This window comes from Ursus arctos, unplaced genomic scaffold (assembly GCF_023065955.2).
Source record: "Ursus arctos isolate Adak ecotype North America unplaced genomic scaffold, UrsArc2.0 scaffold_8, whole genome shotgun sequence".
NCBI classification, from domain to species: Eukaryota; Metazoa; Chordata; class Mammalia; order Carnivora; family Ursidae; genus Ursus; species Ursus arctos.
Window position 1 is genome coordinate 2,761,536 of NW_026623100.1, and position 19,264 is coordinate 2,780,799.

Below are 19,264 nucleotides of genomic sequence, written 5' to 3' on the forward strand. Positions count from 1 at the left end.
TGGACTGATATGGAGGAGAGATGTAGACTCGTGTAGTTGTTAAATTCCAAGTCAGAGAGATGCTCTACAGATCATCATTTACAGAAAATTACTGGCACCAAGAAAGGTCAATTAGCTTATCAAAGATTAAACCATGTATGAAGGGTAACATCTCCTAACTCCTTGTTCAATTGGGAATGAAGGTAAGAAAGTAAAATTCCTAATAGATCAACAACATGAATTTTGGAAAACTTGTTTGACTTCAGGCTTTATTGTTTAAAATTCTCTAAATGTTTCTTAAATTAGAAGGTAGAGTGAACTAAAATTAATTTGAAGATTTTTTTCTAGCCATCTTTCTAAAAACAGTGATCTCAGAATTGTTTTGAAGATAATAGGTATAAAAACAATAGAAGACTGAATCAGCTATGCATAAGGCTACATGGTCAGATAGATGGTTTTATTTTATATTATGTTTTAAAATCTCTAGTAGGAACTGGTTTACTGGAGCTTTATAGTTCTCTTTAAAAGGGAAATGTGGAAAATACTAAACATAGTGTTATTTAATAGAAATTTTATTCTAAAAACTAAAATGAAGTGAAAAGCAAATTGCTATGAAATGGAAGCCTATGTGGGTTAGATTTTTTTCTGAAGGGTAAATGTCAATTCAACGTTGAGTAACAGAAAATAGATCATGTAGCATCCATTGTATCTATTCATGCTCTGTGAACACGAACAAACATGGTTGGGGCTGCAATTGCTTTGCATGTGTTCAACCCAGAGTGTTCCCTGCACTTAAGTCATAGCTTATATTTTATGCCCATGGCCATCTGTGCTCAGGACATCTTAACCTATATAGAGTAATACGGTTTGCAATGCTTTCTTGATCCTGATACTTTTAAATTTCATGTTAATTTCTATTGGAGTCCATCAGCACATTTCCACTCCCACCCCCAACATAAACTTTCAAAAAACAAAATTTGCTTTTTCAATCTATCATTTTTTTTACCTTTAAGAAATTGAGTCAAAGGGATGCTTTTAAGTGGGATGATCAGAAATACACAAAACAGCCAAACTAAAGAAACTTTTGATTGACTTTTCCAAACCTATAAATGACCTACAGATTTTCCATTTCTTATTCCAAGCACAAAGTGCTCTTGGTGGTGGTATTGCCTGAAAATTCCCACACGAATAATGAGATGACCTTTCCCATAGACTTCGTCACTTCTTGTTAAGTTCATATGCATACGTGGACCACAACTGGGGTGCATGCAGAGCAGCACTAAAATTCTGTTACATTAGGTCCTTGAAAAGTCAAACAAAGCAAATATAACCTTCATGTCAATGTACTTGAAAACATGACTCTTCTTTCTTCATCCCTAATTTAGAATCCAGGCTTTAAACTAGTTGAATATAACAAGATTCACAGGCAAAATAACTTCACAAATAGCTAAATGTGCTTTGTCCATTTCTCCCAGCTGCAGAGCTATGTTTATAGTTCCATATCTTTACACTTATGTGTTCTATCTACCACATAGCCTTTAAGGTATTGGAGAATTTCAGCCCAGTAACAGATAAATGCAATTCTCATTTGGGAAACTGAGGCTCTAGAAGTTAAGTGCCTTGGCTAAGATTATGACTGTTGAGACCCTCAATCTGAGGCAGAGTGGCTATTTAAAGCCATATGTGGAACATAAGAACTAGGAAGATCGGTAGGGGAAGAAAGGGATAAAGAAAGGGGGGGTAATCAGAAGGGGGAATGAAGCATTAGAGACTATGGACTATGAGAAACAAACTGAGGGCTTCAGAGGGGAGGGGAGTGGGGGAATGGGATAGACTGGTGATGGGTAGTAAGGAGGGCACCTATTTCATGGTGCACTGGGTGTTATACACAACTAATGAATCATGGAACTTTACATCAGAAACCAGGGATGTACTGTATGGTGACTAACATAATATAATAAAAAAACATAAAAAAAAATAAAACCATTACGTGTCTTACTCTGTATTTCCACTCTCAGCTACTGTCTTCCAAGTTATGCTACAATTAGGCCAGAGGCCAGTGAGTCCGAGCCATTCTTGTGCTGTGGCTCCCACACTCCAGCTGCATTTTGCAGCACCATCAGAGGCGGTTTTGTTTCCTTTCATTAATATCTACTACTCCATCATTATTAGCCTTTTGGTCCTATCTGGTTTATGCTTTTAACTACTCCTAGTTCAAAAATTCATAAATCAACTCAGCATTTTGGCTTTCCAAATACATAAGGTGGTACTTATTTTAAATAGGTAACCATAGCTTTCCAACCAAAAACCAAAACAAAATTACCATTTACTTCTTGATTAAAAAGAATTTAAATACGAGGAGATGTCTGTTTTTTTACTGTTGTGGGTTTCTTCTTTGGGTGATTGTATAAAATATGAAGAAGTGATCATTTATCATGATCTTGTAACTCTTTGGACCTCTCTCAGAATATCCACCTTAGAGGAGAATGCTAATGATAAAATTAAACTCTCTTAACACTAGGGTTAAAATGAAGAAAGCACACACATGCTCCAATACACATTGTCTTTTCTAGCTCCTAATAATTTCCCCTGTAGTATAGAATTGGGATAAAGCAAATTACAGGCTTTTCAGAAATGTGTCCAAAATGGCAGACAAACTGATATATTTCTTCCTGTAACTATTTATTCTTTCCTTCATTCATCCTTAAGCTCATTCTAAGCCCCTCGTCTCTATATAACCAAAGGCACAAATGTTTATGATTAAGGTGTAAGAGGTCAAAGTTCTGAGAATACATATATAATTACACTTTCCAAGACACTTTGAGAGAGTTAGTAAAAGATATAAAGTGCATAATCAGAGCATAATGAGGACAGTTCTTCACTTAAAGATTGGTTGTGTATCCTAGACCAATAATTATCAGACAGCTACTTGGTTTTTAAGATGCAGATATCTTGATATTAATGGAACAGATATTCTGTCTACTGATTTGTTTAACTCAAAGAAAGGCCTATGTGCAAGTGGCAGAACTTCTTTTTCAGGAACAATAATTCACATTTTTTGAGATATGATATCACATATTGCCCTAAGATTTATGCAAGGTGTAATATTGCCATTTCATATTTTTTATGTTCCAGCAGTGAGATGGTTTATTTCAATTCCATTGCATAGTTGTCTCTAAGCACCACTTATATTGGTTTTAAGAGAGGGCCGCAAAAAGCCAAACCTAGACAATTGCACCAGCACAATTTAATACAATACCTTTACATTGAAAACATTTACATGTATAGCTGCAAATCTACTTATTTTAAGCATAATTTATATAATATTTTGACAGACAAAGATATATGTTTAGAACCATTATATGTATCTGTCCACTCAGTAGCAAACTTACAATAAATTATACATTATGCCAGAGTAAATTTTCTCAAAGGCTATAAAGAAAAAGTCACACTTTATGTTTAAAATACAATGCCAATTCATTATTTCCAAATAAAAAGCTAATAGCCATTACATTAGATTCACTTATTTCAAGCTTACATTCATTTAACATTCACATATAATTCAGTACTTTAACAGTAGCAACAAAGTTGAATTTTGACACTATTTGAAAGCTTGTTGACTTTTCAGTCCAGCTACAAGCTTGATGTTTTGGAAAATATGTGTGGGGGGAAAAACATGTTAAAATTAACCAAGAAACCATGTTACAAATTATTGTAGAAGTATGAAAATACAATATATGTTTTATTCTAATGCTTTATCCATGGGTATTACCTCCAGAGGTGTCTAAAATGTTTCTGTTGTTTTATTTTCATTGAGAATGGGTTTTTGAAAATTAGATCCACTGAGTGAAGCTGGAAGAATACAAAGCCACCAGAATTATCCACGATGTCAAAACAGAGCAGAGATGAGCATAAGGCATTGTCTTCTGAGAGTCTCAACTGTGTTCCTTTCTTGGAAAGAGGGAAATGTGCGTGTGAATGTGCCTGACAACCCTGTGATTGTTGTTTCATTCCCTTTGATCGTCATTTTTTTGTCCTTTTAAAAAAACCGTCTTACCAATATTTTGCACATTTATTAGTGGATTTTATATTAAACTAGCTTTTTGTAAATCTAGTTTGAGAATAGGTATGAAACAACATGTGAAATAAAAATAGGACATTATTTATTGGCTTACATTATTTAAGTTATCTAGTTTTTAATATTTTGGATAAGGTAAACCCTTCCCCCCCTTTATCTTTTATTTTTACAAAATGAATGGGATGGAAGAAATTTTCACTGTTAGTATTTATTCTATTTCACTGGATTTAAATAAGGTCATTGCACATATCTGAACATATTTGGACAACTGTTTCCCAGTAAAATTGTAAACTATAACATCTTCAAAGAGACTAAATCCCTGTTGTATTCTATTAGAATATGGGGATGTCTTCTACGGAAGCTGGCGCCTAAATAGGTTGAATGTACCCAGAACTGCAGTCCCCAGGAATGAATCACTTTTCCATGCCAAATGGTTCCATCACTGTGCTTTGTCCTTCGTGACCTTCCTGCCCTGGAAGGAATCTCTCCATCCGTGTCTGAGAATCTTGGGATTCCCACACTTACTAGTTCCAAAAATGTGCTCTTTCCAAGTACTCCATTGGGTACTAGACATAGAGAAGATTCTGAGCAAATAGATGAGTGAAAATAATTCTCTTTTCATTTAAGTATAGACGATGTTCTATAAAGATTCTGAACACAACATCATATTCTCCAACAAGTTTTGATAAAGCATTAAAATATAGGACATTACAACATGTAAAATTATTTAATTCATATTTTAAAAATTACCCTGTGAATTTAACTCATGTTTAATAACAAAGGAGATGCATTATTTGATGCTTTTAGACAATATTTTTTTAAAAAAGGAATTCTAGCTTCCTGAACACAACTTTTATACTTAATGTTGAACACTGAATTAATTTCATTTTGTCTATGAATTGCAAAACAAATGTCTTTGGACAATGTACTTTAGTTTAAAAAAGTCATGTTGCCTTTCCTTATTGGATCAAATGCGCAGATAATTTTTAAGCTCATCAATTCACTCTGTTTTTGTAGACATAGATCTGGTTATTTCTATAATGTGACTACTGGGAAAGCGTTTAAAATTCTAAAATGGATACAAACCACTGCATGCATACACACACACACACACACACACACATACACACACGTGTACATGTATATGTATACATATATGTATATATGTATATATACACATATATGCACTTTTTAACTCCAGAAAAGGAGCAAAATAATATTTAATGACCAATCTCATTAAAGTTATGTAGACACTAAATGTGAAAATTGATGGCTTTTTCCCTTTAGGACTTATTTTTACTTTCTGCTTCCTTCTGCATTTTAAAAGTCACTATCTACTCTCTGTAGTGGTGATTTGTCTAGTACCTAAGACTGGCTTTTGCAAAAAGTGCCAGAGTCACTCTCTTGACACTAAATCATCCTCGCGAATGAATGTCCAAAACTGAGAAGGTTTTGTTTTTCTAGTTTTATCAGGAGGGGCTGTTCATCTCTCATTAACCTTAATTGGTGTTATGCTGCTCCCTCTCCTTGTACATGGCTCAATTTCACTTCCAATACCAATTTAGATAGGAAGCCAAGACGTTGGTTCTTTTACCATGAAGCAAAACTATATAAATTTCAGATGAAGGTAAAAACCCATTCTTCTTCCTTTCACTTTCTGCTTAATGGCCTTCTTGATTTATTGCTTTAAGGTTGCCTAATAATCATGACTTCCGTCCTCCAGGTACGTGTCTCAATGTGTATGGTAGCTGTTAGACACACTCAAAGGAACCAGTGCTCCCCTACAAAGATGGATTCTACTTTCCTATTACCTTGTACCTAAAGAAATGACACAAAACAATATTTTGTGTGTGTGTCTGTGCTCAGAATAATACGTGCCACTACAAAAAGTGAAACGAATTTCATATCCAGCTAATGTTCTAGTTAAGAACATGAAAGAAGGGGTCAATCATCACATCAGGACAATCAGTGGTTAATTTGTTGCACCATTCATTGGAGTGATAGCAAGTTCCTCTCCTGACTTCACTGTGACAATAAACCATACCCACTAGTGCATTAGCAGACAAGACCTGGATCAAGTCCACCTAATCTCCTTGGCTCTTTTGTATCTACTTCTTTTTTTCAGAATAAAGATAAATACTCTGTTTGGCCCTCTGTTCTTTGAACGGGGCTTAATTCAATTTTGAATACTTAAAACTAACTAAAGTCAGAATCAAACGAGGATGAGAAATATCGATGAGAAAACAAGTTGTCGCTTTCACAGATGCTTCCCTCTAGCTTGGCTTGCATTTGAGCAATTGCACTTTTATATGGACTTCTATATTCCTCAATGCTATTTGTTTTTAAAGTATATTTTTTTATATGCTGCAACCCATCCTTCCCAGACTAGCCTGCTGTGGCCCTCTGTTTGTGAAAGCAGTATTTTATTTGGATGGGGTCATTATGAGTTATCTTCAGTCCCAGACCCTTCTGGGCTGGAGTCGATGTTGACGAAGGCCTCCTTATTGGTAAAAGTGGAGCTGAGAGTTATGCTGTGCCGGGGCTTCACTGGCGCAAGTTCGTCCAATTTAATATTTTCATTTTTGACCAGAATTGTCTTATCCATGTTTTCTTCACTGTGCCTTGCAACAACAGCATCAAACACATCTAATTTGGGTGGCAAGTTTCCACTTTCAAACAGGTATTTAGCTAGATAGGAGATGCAAATGTTGGATAAGAACGAGGTAACCATGGAGAGGGTTTTAAATGGGAATCTCTGATTATATATGCCATTCTTATCAGAGTAATAACCAGGATAAAAGATCAAGGGCTGCAGGTACAGATACGGCTCCCCGCCGGTTATTCTCAGGAAAAGGCCAAACACGTAACCTGCCACAGCCCCGTACGTGTTGGTTCCCTTGATGAAGAGCACACAGAGCAGCTGGGGGAAGATGATGATGTAAACAAGGTCTGAGCTGAGGTACCAGAGCCCGTACACGGTCTTGGTTAGTAAGGCCATGGCTGTGGCAGAAGCTCCAAACACTAACACGGTGATTCGCATGACCCAGATGATTTCCTTGTCTGATGCCTGCAAGAAATTGCCACAGTGACAGCTTTTCACACAGTGAGCTGGCTCATTTAGGTGAAGAATGAGGTGCATTTCTGTGCTTTAAAGCTGGTCTAAACAATTCCCCTGGTTCGTCTAGGTCAGTGAGGTCAAAATCAGCCTAAACCACAGCATAGGTAGCAAGCAATCTAGGTGGCTTCCCTGGTGGGCCTTTGGGAGGGGTTTCTGTGTGCCATTTGTGGAAGCACAAGCAGATACACCTTTCCCTGAACATGCAGGGGAGAAGTGAGGTGAGCCAATGTGCTGTCATACAGGAATAGTAATGAAAGAAAGGATTTCACATACTTAACATATTAAGGAATAATTCCTATGTGGCTGTGAGCAGGGATGGCCCACCCTTGCTTGCTATCTCCTGGGAGTCCTACCATCTTTAAGTCCAGCCACCTTAAAAAACAAGTGGAATCATTTTGTTCACTATGACCTAGGAAAACTAGAGAAAGACAAAGCCTTAGTGAAGGAAGAAGGTGAATAGGGGCTGTTGGCTCCTCAGTGACACAACAGTGCTGCTCTGCACCCTCTTGATTCAATAAGGTCAATCACATTAAGAGGCAATTTTCTTACCAATATAGACGTGGGAGTTCAAGGGAAGAGTGGGACAGATGCTACACAAATGCCCACGAAATAACTTACTCACTATGTTCTGCTTCAAGTTTCTTATCATACTTGATTATATTCAAAGTTTTTCACTATTTTAGGTTTCATGACTCATCAGAAAGACAAGAAATGTAAATTACGGCAATATGACTGTACCTCTCGAAAAATGCCTGTGTTGATTTGTTCCCTTCCACACCAACATGAATGATAACATGCATTAAAAATGTTTACATACAGCTTCAATAAAATTCAGTGTTATTTAACCTTGTGTGCTTAATCAAACTAGGGCCCAATTTAAAATAGGATATTAATAAATACGTAATACTACAGACACAATAAATGGAATGACAACAGCAACAACAATGATGATGTTACGTCTGAAAAAATCTTTCTTACATTCTGTCTGAACGAAAGCTGGTAGATGTTCCGGGCAAACATGGAACTTGCTGACAAGATCGAAGAATCTGCTGATGACATAACAGCAGCAGAAACTGCACCAAGACCAAAGTAAGAAATGTACACAGGGCAGAGGTACTTCAGAACAATTGGTAAAATCATGTCCGTTTGGTTGTTGCTCTTGGGATCTAGAGGCCTGTATGAAGTCTGGTTCCAGTCTGTTGAACAGGAAAAACAAATATAAAGACAACCAAAGACCCGTGTGTTCTTTATCTATCTGGAGGTCATCCTATTTACTTGGAGCTTTTGAAATAAATTCAGAATGTATGAATAAGTCTAATTAGAGGAGAAGTCTATAATTCGGTCTAGAAATCTAACTAGGTATGTTGGTCTAAGTAGGTGGGAAGTCCACTGTCTTATATACAATTCTGGCTTCTAGTGGGTTTTGGTTACACTTAGCCTTATTCATAAGACCTGTTATCTATATCTATCTATCTATCTATCTATCTATCTATCTATCTATCTATCATCTATCTATCTATCTATCTATCTATCTATCATCTATCATCTATCTATCCATCCATCATCTGTCTATCAATCATCAATCGTCTATCTACTTACCTACCTACCTACTCTGTATTTCTCTCCTGTAATTATGACATCAAATTGTTCAGAATGGAAAACAGATGTTCTAAAACAAAAGCGTGGAATATTTCTTCAACCAGCTGGAGATGTGAGAGGACACTTAGTGTTTCAGTCCTCAGTCACACATGCATTAATGTATAGACAATAGAGGAGCTATTCTCACCCATCCTCTTCCTGTATATGAACTTGGTTTTGGAGCTTCCTCAGCATCATTTTTCTCCCAACTAAATTCCTTATTGCATTGGATTCCACTTACTAGAAACAGGAGGCACAATAGATAAAGGAAAGTCCTTGCTTTATTGAGTAGAAAGTGCAGATATGAGGCTGCACTTCAGGAGGATTTTGGACTCTGTGTAAAAGGACTCAAAACATGAAAAATAGAAAGAGTCTCAAGGAAGCAGGAGGGCATGGGCACCAGAGATGCATAGGCAACTGTTTACAGCACATATCTGGCTGAGTCCGTGAGCCAGGCTGTTAAAAGCAATGAACCAGTTTGACAGTTGTGAGGATAAGGAAGAAATGGGCAGAGAATGGCAAGTGCTTGATTTTGTTAAAACAAGAAGTAAAAAGAACCATCACTGGATTAATTCAGTGGTTTGCAAACCTTAATGAACACTGGGATCTCTCGGGCATGCCTTTACAATGCAGAGTATCCTGAAAGATTCTGATTGCATATTTCTGAATGATGGTAATATTCAGCTAAATCTGGGAATTCACCAAATTATAGTTAGTGCAATAGATTAACCTTTGGAGTAAAATTTCATTACAGAGTATTACCAATTTATTTTATCTTGCAAAATAACACTGTGAAGCTCATTTAGAAAAACTACATACATAAATTATACAACCACACATTTTCATACAATAAATAATATATGTAAGTGTCTGAAAATGCTTTTTAAAGCCACAAAGCCAAAGTAAGCAACATGCAGTTTCTTCAAATATATAAATGGTTTTCAAAAAAAAAATAAAATAGGCAAATGTGCTTTCAAGTTTTAAAATTTGAAACTTACAAACTGAGGGCTTCAAAAGGGAGGGGGGTGGGGGATTGGGATAGGCCAGTGATGGGTATTAAGGAGGGCACATATTGCATGGTGCACTGGGTGTTATATGCAAATAATGAATCACAGAACATTACATCAAAAACTAAGGATGTACTGTATGGTGACTAACATAACATAATAAAAAATTATTATAAAAAGAAAGGGGAATGAACCATGGGAGACTATGGACTCTGGGAAACAAACTGAGGGCTTCAGAGGGGAGGGGGGTGGGGGAATGGGCTAGGCCGGTGATGGGTAGTAAGGAGGGCACGTATTGCATGGTGTACTGGGTGTTATGCGCAAGTAATGAATCATGGAATTTTACATCAAAAACTAGGGATGTACTGTATGGTGACTAACATAATACAATAAAAAAATTTTTTTAAAAAGGAAAATAATAAAATTTGAAACTTAGAAATTATATCTGTTATTGATATTATAAAGAAAATAAGACACTATATTTTTTATTTTGGCAAGCTTAAGTCTTTTTATCATAATTGAAGGACTTGTATGATCAATTAAACACTGTCAGCATTATTTTCCAAAAATTTCCATTAATTTTTTAAATACAGCCCAAAACCTGAGTGTTTTGATTTATACAAACCTATGCATTAGCAGTCTAGGACTTTAATATTATTTAATATTAATATTCTTCCTCAACAGAACCTGAGATGAGCCACTAGTAAAATAGGCTGTAAGATTATTTAAATTTTAAGATGAGTTGGTCTGCTGAACTCTAGAATTCATAGAAGGAATTACATCTTTGAATTGATTTTTTTAACAAATGAAATTCTGCATTGTGCTAATATGTTTTTTCCTATTACTTAGAAAATGGCTATTAAGAATCTATTGTGGAACATTATATCAAAAACTAAGGATATACTGTATGGTGACTAACATAACATAATAAAAATTATTAAAAAAAAGAATTTATTGTAAAGGGTACAAAAACATCTTGTTGTGCACCATGCAAGATGGAGAAAATCATGGTGAAAACAAATGAAAAAATAAGTTTATCTTTGAAAATATATAGTTCTTTACTGTTTAGTTATACTATCATGTACTGAAGAATTACAATGCAATCTTTAAATGTACATTCGTATAGCTCCTTTTTTATTTGCTGAACTTCAATGGCATAATTCAAGGACCAAATAGGAGTGGTTTTCCTTGGATCCTACCACTTTTTTCTTTCCCTATTTTCCACTACAATTGTTCAAAGCTATGCTTTGTTGAAGCCAATTTTATAGCTTTCATTGAGATGTTATGGTACCAGAAGTAACAACCAAGAATGTGTACCTAATCCAAGAAAAAAAATAGAGTTTACATTGGCTTTTTCAGTCTGTTGTCCTACAACACGCACACACACACACACACGCACACACACACACATGCATGAGTACGCATACATAGCCAGATCTGTTTTCTGATTGTGACATAAATGCTATCTTTCATTCAAAGACACACAATCACATTTGTCAGTCAACTTTTTAAATATTTATGTCATGGATGAACAACTGGAATGGAGAATGTATGCTATGAACCATGACTGCTCTTGTAAAACTTACATAATCCAATAAGCAGCTCTACTTGAAAATCAAAATAGCCTTGGGTGTTATCACCCTGTATCATCTTTACAAAACACAGTGGAGTGAAAGGTAAATTTATATAGTCTGTTTTAATGACTTCTACCTACAGGACTTCTTTGAATTTGGTTACTGTGATGTATTTTCATGAATGCTTTTGGAAGCTGTATAGCATAAATACGTAAGTGTCAGGAATAATTAACAATTTCACTTAAATTAATGGTGAGATTATAAAAAGGTTTTAGGTAGAGGCTAACTAGTAGACAAGCATCTTACAAACATCTCTTTTTACCAATTTTGATTAACATATTATCTAAGTCTCAGTGCCTTAATTTTACCTTTACCTTCACACTTACTAATTTATTTCTCCAAGAAAGAAACTTTTTAATTAACAAACTATTAAAAAAATGTAAAGCAGGAATCTCAAGTTCAAAGTGGTCCTTAGGTGCCAGTTAAGTTTCTAAGCCAGTAACGTCCAACTCAGGCCAACTTTGACCAACTAAGGGGCTTTAAAAAACACTGGTCTCTGGCTCCATCTTAGATTATTAAAATAAAATCCCTGTAGGGTAGGATAGAAATAGGTATTTTTAAAAGCATCTCTTCTCTTCCCCAGATGATGTCAATGTGCACCTTGGTTGAGAACCACTGCTGACAGGATTACATATACACAATTTATAAGTATATCAACATGGGGGGTATGCTCACATAGGTTTTATTGGTGGGGAGAGCAATCAAAAACTGGAGGCACTGAGCTATAATACAGTTATCTGAATGCTATAATAAAGGTCTCTATATGAATATGATGAGAAACAATCAACTAAGTGGGGTTAAGAGGGCAAGTAGGGGAGGGAGGGCAGCTGGGTGGTAATTGGTCAATTAGCAAAGCTGCAAGAGATATACCTGTTGATGCTCCAATGGCCCCAATGAGTATGGGTGGTAGAGCCATCACCAGGCACCCAAAAGCTGCCAGGAAAGACAATACTTGAGCATAGGTGGCTGAGGATGAAGAGAGGACCCTCTGGAAGTAGGCTTGCCATGGTATTCCACCCAGCATCTGCATGGGAACAAGAGGGACTCAAAATGAATTGGAGGCAAACAATATCTATTAGGTATTTTTAAATAAGATTTTTTGTTTTATGGTCACATTCACAATAGTCATATGTATGGTTCTATATGCCAAACATCTCAGTTGCGATCATGTTATTGTCACGTTTTCAACTGTGCAGAATTTCCTCAAGTTTTTTTCCTTCATCGTTATGTAGCCCTATATTTTCTATTCTTTAATTTACCTACCTCAAACTGCATTAGAACTATCCAGAAGCCTTCAATTTATTTTCATTTGGACGTTTTAACCATCACAAAACTGTCTCAAAAAAATTAAGATTCTGAAAGGAGAAACTTTAATCTGAATCAATAAAACCCAGTAAATATTTCTGGACCAGGTAATAGGATGGTTGTGAGGGGACTGGTTCTTGCTCTGGAGCTTCCTGTTCACTAGGAGAGTCAATGCAACACAGTGTCTTCCAAAGTGGCATGTGCAGAGTGCTCAAGACAATATAAAAGAGCATAAAAGAAAATATTAGAATTTCTACTTATACTCATTTTTACCTCATACTTATATGTTACATTCTTTTTATTAAATGATTATACAACGTATTAGTACACTCTATATAAGTAATTCATAACTACATATATCTACACTGGGAGTGTGCTTAAATTCTTATTTTGGATATGCAATCATAAAAGTTTTGGAGACAGTGAACTATAATGTAATTTGTTGCCTGGTATGAGGAGGTATGTATGGGAAGAAAAATGAGAACAATTAATTATTCAAGGGTAACAGAGGGAGGGGAGGAAGTGGGAGGAAGGACAACTGCATGATAATCAGGAAAACCTACAGAATTGCATGAGAGGGTGTCACTACGTAGAGATGGAGAGAGAAGAGAACACCTGGCAGAGAATTCAGTGTGAATAAGGAAGAAAGAAAAAAGCAATGAAGCAGCTCTGAGACCACTGTGTCTTGGCTTAATTAAGGGTTAAGTTGTGTGGGAGTGGCTAAAGAGGACGCTGAGGAATACCTTCCCCATGATTACTGCCATGGTTCTCTGACTTGTATGCAGTGTTCAATAAATATTTATCACATGAATGAGTGAACTGGTGAATGAATTTTCCATATTACAATGTACTGAAGTTGTTTCTTAAATTGCCTGTCTCCCTCACTGGGCTCCAAATTCTGGGATATCTTGTTTATCACTCTCACCTCTGTGCTAATGAGAGTGCTTGTTACATATTGATTCCAGGATAATCTCCTCTGTATAAAACCTATACATGTTTAAAAGTTAAAAAAAAAGTAAAAGAAGAAATTCTAAAATTCATAGTCCATGCCTCAAGTCTATATTATTCCAAAACTCTTCCTTTGGTTTGCAACCTGTTAATCCATACAGATCTTCCTTCTTATGATGGGGTTACATCCCAATAAACCCATCATAAATTGAAAATATCTGAAGTCAAAACCAAAAATTCATTTAATACACCTGAACTACTGAGCATCATAGTTCAGCCTAGACTACCTTAAACATGCTCAGAACACTGACATTAGCCTATAGTTGGACAAGTCATTGAACATAAAGCCTACTTTATAATGAAGTGCTGAATATCTCCTATAATTTATTGAATACTATACCTAAAGGGAAAAGCAGCATGGTGTATGGGTACAGAATGTTAGTCAGTGTATCTGTTGTTCACCCTCATGGCTGACTGGGAGATGTGGCTGGTTGCCGCAGCACAGCACAATGAGAGAGGATTATACCACATATTGCTAGCCCTGGGAAAAGATCAAAATTCAAAGTATGGCCTCTACTGAATGCTATTGCCTTCTCACCACTGCAAAGTTGAAAACCTATTAAGTTGAACCATTATAAATCAGGACTGTCTGAATATTGTTAACATTTTCTATGCCAATGAATATTCATCGATAATTTCAATGCCTGTATGAACCATTTACATGCCAATCTCTCCAGACATTTAAGTTGTCAGAGCTTTGTAAGTAAGGTAAAATCTGACCTCCGCAGACAAACAGAAGCCCTGATGACTAAGGTGGAAGATGGGTTCGGACAAGTGAGATGTGGGCAGGCTGCCGCATGGAGACTGTGAAAGGCCACCACAACAGGCCAGCTGAAGAATGCTGTCAGCGAGCAGGTTCAGGGTGGGACTGGGAGATCCCTGGAAGGTATCCAGAGCAGGACTCCACAAGTCCTTATGACAGGTGGAAGTTCAGAGACAGTTGGAAGATCAGAGACCCTTGGTGAAACATTTCGAGGCATACTTCTACAGTTCACTCATTCGTCCATTCAACATCTATCGTTTCACTACCACTTATACTACATTTTGAAGAATGAACATGACGTAGTCATATAATTTTGGGAGATGGAAGAAACTTTAGCAGTCATTGGATATAATGCATTATCTTGAAGATTAATAAATCTAATAAATCTAAGGACTAAAGTGTACTACACTAAAGTGTAGTGTAGGAGAAATGACTTTAGGGTCTTGATGCTTTATCTCAATCCCTCACTCAGACAATGGTGTGATTATCAACAGACTGCCTATGTTCTCTGAGTGCCATAATCTCCTCCATATATAACCATAAATAGCCATGCAGATATAATTTCACATACTTGTAATATTTAACCCCTTTCTCTATTCAATTCATAATTATAAGCCATTCTAGAAAAATGTCAGCCAATTCATTTCTTAACAAACCTTGGGAAAGAAGCCCTCCACCACCCACCACTGGAAACAACTTGTTTGTATGTTTTCCTGCCTTCTTACTAGGAATTTCTCTACTGAGACAGACATATCTACTTTAACTGCTGAAATTTAGCAAAGTGACACAAATACAAAGTGAAATCACAAAATATTGTGAACCCTCTAAAAAGGAAACCCTCTAAAAAGAAAACAAAAATAATGTCCCTTTAATTTTGATATAAATGTTAATAATAATAAATGTTAATCTATTTCTTATTTTGAAGTTCAATACAGTGTTTTACTTTTTAAGTAACCCCTCTCGTTAGCAAGATCACAAAATCTGGCAGGTTCTTTTGTCTTTCCCCTCAATCTGTGATCTGCCTTTATTTCTTCTGTGCCCCACATCTCACTACCAACACCTTCAGCCCAAAGTTCTGCAAGTTCCTAAGCTGTCTCTGACTTCCCAGCACTTCCTTCTTGGCATCTTTCCTGAATGACACCCCCTTTCCCAACTTCCATCTGCACTTTTGGCAATAATTTACTTACTCAGTAATTAAACTGAATGGGTTACTTATTTCAGAAGAAACTTGTTTTAATGCCTTAATCCAAATTAAAACTTTTAGGTGGCTTGACCTCAGATTAGGCAAGTCCCTGGGGATAGGGCATGGTGTTCTTTACATGCAAGCACAATAGAAATGTGGATGCACCATACATCACACCGTAGACATTCTCTCTTTAAGGCTTCTCTCTGCACTTGGGCACCAGTCAGCTACCATAGTCAGTAAGTGGCTCTATCCTTCCAACAGGAAGTAGTCAGTGCAGAAAAAGACATGAGCCAGTAAGTAAAATTTACATATAAACCTTCAATCTTAAAAATGCGGTTAATTTTAGGAAAAATGAGACTGCCTTCCTCAGGTAAGGGCATTACTTACCAACAGCAGAAAACTATCAAGCCAAGTGTAGACTTCAAATGATTCAATGGTCCCCAGCCAAGGCTTTTGGTATTTGGTATGCAGAGCAGTGTACCCAATGTCGGTGACTGCAGAATGTGACAGGGCGAAAGGAATGCTCATCCACTGCAACCAAAGACGGACGTGACAGAGTTAAGCTATGGCTTTTGCCTGTCTCATATACACAAGGTTTAGACACATGTTTTGTGTTCTCATAGATCACATAGCTCAGTTGTTCCTCTTGTTCAGACAGAGAAGAACCTGGAATCATGTTCTCTGCGGGACGCCATCAAATACTGATTAAAAAAAGTTAGAGTAACATATTATCTATACCTGTGCCTAATTATACCATGTCATATCAATTATAGGAGCAGTCAGCCAACCTTTGGGAAGAAAACATTAAATTTGAGAACATTAAGTATATCCATATATAAAATTTTAATGTTTTCTTTGACTTAGAGAAAGATGTCCGTTTATTAAAGTGACAAAGAAAGATCTGATTGAGAACTTGATAGGTAAGACAAAACTTCAAGGATGAGCCCATTGCTAATAAAAGAAGAAGGAAGAGAATGGGAAGGCTGTCTAGGTGGAACAAGGCAAAGAGGAGAAGAACATACAGGGTATGCACACAGATCTTTTGAGTGACAAGGTATTCTGGTATGGGAGTGGCTTAGGGAAATGGGAGAGATCAACATAAATAAAGGGCAAGAGATTTGAATTGCAAACTAAGGGGCTTATATTTTGTTTTGAAGGCAACTGGAAGCTAGAGGCATTTCTTCTGAGTTTTAAAAAGATTTTACTATATTTCTTCTGCATTTTAATATCATAGACGTGAACAGTAAGCTTAGAAGGAGGAGTCAGGAAAAGCAGTAGGTGCACTGATATAACCAGATAATGGCCTTAAATAGAGCCATGATATTGGACATGGAAAGACATTGGTAATGAAAAAGTTTCTGAAGGGAGATTGAGCAGCCCTTAGGTTACAGCAGGAAGAGGTCAGAGAGAGAAAATGAACAGATGAACCTCAAGTTTACAGTTGTGGAGCTCCAAGGATGGTAATAAAATAAACAGAATTGGAGAATTTGAGAGAAGCAGGTAGTTTAAGGTGTGAATTGATTCATTAATTATGTATGCATGTATAGCCATTTGAAGCTTGGAAAACAAATCAAGCTTTGTCTTTTACTCCGTCAAGTCAATAAGCTCTTTCTTTTTTTTTTAATTTTTTATTCTGTTATGTTAGTCACCATACAGTATATCCTTAGTTTTTGATGTAGTGTTCCATGAGTCATTGTTTGCGTATAACACCCAGTGCTCCATGTAATACATGCCCTTCTTAATACCCATCACCAGCCAATCCCCCACACCCCTCCCCTCTGAAGCCGTCAGTTTGTTTCCCAGAGTCCATAGTGTCTCATGGTTCAGTCCCCCTTCTGTTTACCCCCCCTTCCTTCTTCCCTTCTTTCTCCTACCAATCTCCCTGCTATTCCTTATGTTCCACAAATGAGTGAAGCCATATGATAATTGTCTTTCTCTGCTTGACTTACTTCACTTAGCATAATCTCCTCCAGTCCCATCCATGTTGCTGCAAATGTTGGGTAATTGTTCTTTTTGATGGCTGAGTAATATTCCATTGTATATATGGACCACCTCTTCTTAATCCAGTCATCTGTTGAGGGGCATCTCGGCTCCTTCCACAATTTAGCTATTGTGGACAATGCTGCTATGAACATTGGGGTGCATAAGGCCCTTCTCTTCACTATGTCTGTATCTTTGGGGTAAATACCCAGTAGTGCAATTGCTGGGTCATAGGGTAGCTCTATTATTAACTTTTTGAGGGACATCCACACTGTTTTCCAAAGTGGCTGTACCAACTTGCATTCCCACCAACAGTGTAAGAGGGTTCCCCTTTCTCCACATCCTCTCCAACATTTGTTGTTTCCTGCCTTGTCAATTTTTGCCATCTAACTGGCATTAGGTGGTATCTCAATGTGGTTTTGATTTGAATCTCCCTGATGGCTAATGATTTTGAACATTTTTTCATGTGTCTGTTAGCCATTTGTATGTCTTCATTGGAAAAGTGTTCATATCTTCTGCACATTTTTTTATTTGATTATTTGTTTCTCGTGTATTGAGTTTGAAAAGCTCTTAACTAGTAACCAAGACAACTCAATTCCTCATGAGTTTAGTTACATTTTGTAGTAGAAAACCACTCTAACACCTATTCCCACATATATTTGTCCTATTACCTTTATACTGGCATGCTTGATTTATGCTCCTGTGTATTTTAAGTTCTGATCTCATGAAAAGCAATGAGAAATTACATATATCATCAATAAGTAGCTTCATCCCCTGGTGTTGTCTTTCTTAGTATATAAAGTGCATCAGCTAAGAGATCTGTCATTGCCAAAGCAAACTTGCCTCCAAAATTCGGAACAGAGATTTATTTCTGGAAGCTTACAACGACGCTAAGGAGAATTCTGAATTTCAGCACTGTCCACTTGCTTTTGACAATTTAAAAACAAGAAAGTAGGAGTCATTGAGCAAATTAAATTGACTTGAATTCAACTAAGATACTAGTGAATGAGATTCCATGAAATGCACATAGATGCTAAGGGAAAAAGAGGAAATGTTGTGATCATTGCTAGCATATGTAAATTTATGGCTTAACTATAATTTTAGTTGTAGTCAGTTCTTTTAAAATTTTCCTCCTATTATTAAAGATGCTAGAAAATAAAAACAAAACAAAAATGAGTGTGAGATTCAACTTCCAGTTTTCATTTCTAAGTGTTTAGTATAAGCACTAAAATAGAGTGAAGAGCTTTTCATTCTGAGAAAAAGAAGGAAAAAAGAGGAGGCTCAAGGGTGCTTTAATCATCCATGGGAAGGGAGTCATGATGTGCAGCCTTAGCTTCTTCTCTCTGTGGTCTTTCTCCAAGGGCACCAGCCCTACAGGCTACCCAGCTAGGATAACATACATGTGTATGAACCCACTACAGTGCCCAGCATGGAGTGCTCCCACCATTTTCTTGGATACATCTTAGATATTATATATATATATATATATATAACACAGTCTTCACATTTTAAGATGTTGAGTTTGCAAAGGCTCAACATTGACTAAAATGTGTTCATAATACACAAAA

General features: G+C 36.6%; 1 protein-coding gene across 1 annotated transcript in view; it reads right to left on the reverse strand.

The window, feature by feature from the left end:
* Positions 1 to 3,211: 3,211 nt before the first annotated feature.
* SLC5A7 (solute carrier family 5 member 7) overlaps positions 3,212 to 19,264 on the reverse strand; it is a 28,831-nt gene continuing 12,778 nt past the window's right edge. The window contains exons 5-8 of the mRNA XM_026515906.4: positions 16,104 to 16,247; positions 12,325 to 12,478; positions 8,154 to 8,371; positions 3,212 to 7,124 (exon numbers count right to left, since the gene is read on the reverse strand). Of these exons, the coding sequence (XP_026371691.1) occupies positions 6,498 to 7,124; positions 8,154 to 8,371; positions 12,325 to 12,478; positions 16,104 to 16,247 (1,143 nt within the window). The 3' untranslated portion in view covers positions 3,212 to 6,497. The remainder of the gene's footprint in view (positions 7,125 to 8,153; positions 8,372 to 12,324; positions 12,479 to 16,103; positions 16,248 to 19,264) is intronic.